This window comes from Eutrigla gurnardus (genome assembly GCF_963514095.1).
Source record: "Eutrigla gurnardus genome assembly, chromosome: 22".
Taxonomy (NCBI): Eukaryota; Metazoa; Chordata; class Actinopteri; order Perciformes; family Triglidae; genus Eutrigla; species Eutrigla gurnardus.
In genome coordinates, this window is record NC_139933.1 from 13,534,518 (window position 1) to 13,538,699 (window position 4,182).

At 45.1% G+C, this 4,182-nt stretch overlaps 1 protein-coding gene across 1 annotated transcript; it reads right to left on the minus strand.

Annotated features, from left to right (window-relative positions):
- Positions 1-1,210: 1,210 nt before the first annotated feature.
- Positions 1,211-2,881, minus strand: LOC311033166 (tripartite motif-containing protein 16-like; the record flags this gene model as incomplete). The annotated part of the gene is made up of 1 exon (XM_084040406.1): positions 1,211-2,881. The coding sequence occupies exon 1, from the start codon at positions 2,867-2,869 to the stop codon at positions 1,211-1,213; it is 1,659 nt and encodes a 552-aa protein (XP_083896532.1). The 5' UTR covers positions 2,870-2,881.
- Between the last annotated feature and the right edge of the window lie 1,301 nt (positions 2,882-4,182).

Here is a 4,182-nt window from a genome sequence, read left to right on the forward strand (position 1 = left end):
ATCACGTATTAAGGAGGACACTAATTAGAGTTATCGTTTCTGGTCAACTGGCGTCCTGTCCAGGGTGTACCCTGCCTTCACCCAATGACAGCTGGGATCGGCTCCAGCCCCCCCGTGACCCTAAATACAGGATAAACGGTAGAAAATGGATGGATGGATGGATTCTGGTCAAGAAACTTGGAAGTCTCTGAGTTGAATTAAAAATCTTGGAACTACGCAGCGAAATCTAATCAAGACGGGACACGATAAGAACCCAGAACTAAGAACTAGCTCCACCATTAACAGTTGGAAATGGGTTATTTTGTTCTTTTAAGAATATTTTGATGCTGATACTTTTGCACTTTGAATGTATAACTTAGTATTTTACAATGTAACACTTGTGTACATGTGTGACTACTTCTCCCACTACTGGTTTCCTTGTGTCAACTTCTATTTTTGCCCAACTTGTGAAATTTCACTCGTTTATTTTCCGCCGTCAATCCACAAAGTGACCATGAGAACTGGGCGAGTCAGATCAGTATCTGGATATCAAAGAAAAAAGAGAGAGAAAACAATCATTTGGATTAACGTTTATTCATGAAAAGGTCATTAAGAGACCGCAGAGTTCATCAGTGTCCATCCAGACGTGGGGTGATACAGGAGGAAAATACAGCACACAGCTAAACCACAGTCTGTAAAAAATAAAATCAGTGCACAGATGATCTTACAAAGATTGCATAATATAAAGAAAGGTAAGAACATTTCCCAGATTTCATCCAGGGCTGCAAGAAAAGCTGAATTTTATAATCCAGAAGAAGGATATGAAAAGATATCCAAAGATTTAAAATGCTGATCAGTAGTGTTCAAACTGTGATAAAGAAGTGGAAATGAGTGGTTCTGATGATACCAAGCCACGGCCAGTTTGATTTCAGCCACAACTACCAGGACAATTGGTCGGGATGCAAAGAAAAAAACACAAGTAACTTCAGCTGAAATACAGGCTTCTCTGCACAAAAGGCTGTTTCAAGACACACAATAAGGAGGGACTTGGGAGAATATTCCAGCTGTGTACCATTCTGGAAAGAAAACATAAGCAAAACAGTTATTTTATTTTCAATGGATTCAAATAGAGGAGAGATGGGGGGGGGGGGGGGGGGGGGGGGGAGAGAAGGACAAGAGGAGGAGGAGGGAGAAGAAGAAGGAAGTCATTCAACTCTTAAATTACTTCTGTCTAGTTGAGTTGACAGAACTCACCACTGCCTCCAAAATCCATACAAAGTCCAGCATAGAGGGGCTCAGTGAACGTGGTCTGGACTCTGTGGAGGAGAGTCATGGTCTCAGAGACGCTGTAGAAGGACAGAATACCTGCTCTGTGATCCAGGAACACTCCTACTCTGGAGGACGGAGGACCTGAGACGGGAGTTTTAACAGAGTTGTAGAAGAACGTATATCTGTTGTTGAAACGATATAACGACCAGGATTTGTCATTGTTTCCAAACGTACATTGATGCCATTCTCCTGTTCTACTGATACTCTTGTATGCGACTGCTACACCAACTCCACCACCTCTCTCCACCTCCCAGTAACAACGGCCAGTCAGACTTTCTCTACTCAGGACCTGAAGACTTCTAGTGAATCTGTCTGGGTGACTAGAATAAGACTGGTTTTGACTCCTTGTTGCTTTTCTGTTCCCCTCAGATAATAACAGATGTTTGTTTGCTGTGTTTGGATCCAGTGTGATTTCACGTGAATATTTCAAGAATCCAGCTCTGGTCTTGGGTTCTGATTGTGGCAGTGAAACATCCACTTCAGTCCCTGCCAGTGAGACGTTTGTCCATCTGTGTGTCAGAACTTCCTGTAGTCCATCTCTGACTTCTGACAGCGCCGCCGTCACGTCCTCAAAGTAGCGGCGAGGAGGACGGGCGTTGATGCTGGATGAGTGTGTGGACTCACTGAGTGGTGACAGTGACGGGTAGTCGTGTAGAAACTGGTTGTGATCCTCTGTGTGTGAGAGCTTCTCCAGCTCAGCGTCTCTCCTCTTCAGCTCACTGATCTCCTGCTGCAGCTTCTCCTGAAGCTCTCCGACTCGACTCACTTCAGTTTCCTGCTGGGATCTGACCTGCTGCTTCACGTCAGAGCGTCTTCTCTCCATGAGACGGATCAGCTCAGTGAACATCTCCTCACTGTCCTCCACTGCTTTATCAGCAGAGTGGTTGATGGCCTCCACCTCCTGGTGGAGCAGCTTCACATCTTTATCTCTGTCCTGGATTCTCTGCTGGATGTTTAGTCGACTCCCCTCCAGCTCTCTCTGCCTCTCGGTCCTTTCTGCTGCAGCTGAGACTGTGTCGTGGCCTTTATGTTCGTCCACAGGGCAGAGATAACAGATAGACTGCTGATCAGTACGGCAGAACATCTTCATCACCTCATCGTGACGAGAGCACATGTTCTCCTGGAGCTTGTTGGAGGGCTCCACCAGCCGGTGTTTCTTAAATGCTGCTGATTCATGATGAGGCTGGAGGTGTTTCTCACAGTAAGAGGCCAGACACACCAGACAGGACTTGAGGGCTTTCAGTTTCCTCCCAGTGCAGAAATCACAGGCCACATCTTTAGGTCCAGCATAGCAGAGACCAGCAGGAGCAGCTTGGAGTCCAGTCTTCTTCAGCTCCTCCACCAGATCTGCCAACATGGTGTTTTTCAGCAGGACAGGCCTCGGTGTGAAGGTCTGCCTACACTGAGGGCAGCTGTAGATCTCCTTCTCATCCCAGAAGCTTCCAATACACTTCATGCAGTAGTTGTGTCCACAGGAAGTAGTCACCGGATCCTTCAGTAGATCCAGACAGATGGAACAAGAGATGGTTTCCCGGTCCAGCTGAACTCCTTTCTGCGCCATTTCACCTCTCAGCGACGATGACTGTCTGAGTTTCACTTAGTGAGACGTGAAACTGGAGAGAGAGGGGAGCAGCACTTGGACTTTGTTCCATCAACATGTTACTTGTAAAATACGGGCAGCAAAGAAAATAAGACTTTGTAGATTCCACTGTCTGCTATTAGAATCGGGGCACCACCTGTTGGTCAACAGGAATTTACAAAGTTTAATTTAATGACTCTGATGACCACTATTAATCAGTTAGGAACCAATCAATATCATTTCAATGAATCAATCTCACTCTTCAGATCATAAGCTGTGAAATAGGGATCTTTGTATTCTGCTCAGAAGAAATATACACGGACAACGACTTAATGATTAATGTGTATTTATTGACTAACTTAAAGATTAAACCAAGTGAATAAAAGAAGTGGTCTTAATATAAACACACAAGAAGTATAACCGACTTACAATGATGATAGTGGCGAGTGTGTGTTTTGATATTGTAACCCACCTGGCGTGTGTTCCACCAACCCTGCAGGTATGTCTAATGTCGAGGTTCTAAGAGGAGACTGAAAGTAAAATAGAGCAGTAAAGTAGTAAATTAAACACTTTTATTTCTTCCCACAATAACTCACACCAACAGCTAAACCGTTTGAATTCACTGTATTGGTTTCTGTTTCAATGTTTAAAGGTTTGTTTCACTTTTTTCCGGTATTCACCTTTAAGTTAAACAATAGCTTTAAATGGATTTTTTTCACTTCAATACACTGTTTTATATTTGTAACGAGGACCTTTAACCTGGTACACAATTGGGCATGACAAAATTTAAACACACATCTGGCCCAATTTGAAGTTAATTCAATAGCCTCGTCGTTAGGACGGGTCAGGAACTTCCGCGACGTCGGACGACTTCTCTTTCCACGGTCAAAAAACTCTTCTAACGTAGCCTTGCTACTTCCTGCTTTAAAGACAAGTAGTGAACTATTGTTTTGTGCTAATAACAGCTCTCTGCTGATCAGTGGCAGTTCTGGGGGGGGGGGCAGCAGGGGCCAGGGCCCCTGTAACACTGAGTCTGGACCCCCCTGTGGCCCCCCCTCCGAACGAAGAATAATACAGTATTTATCAGTTCCGCCTTTTACGCCGACGCAAAAGGCGGAACTAACAATACGCCCCGGGTTGAATGTGCCCCTCTGACAAAACCTCTGGCCTCAGCCAGGCCCCCTCAGTAAAATTTGTCTAGAACCTCCACTGCTGCTGATGCTGCTAAGCTCACTCTCCACACACGTGTCTGTCGGTTTTTTCTGACTGGAAACACTCGTCAGTGCAGGGCCGTA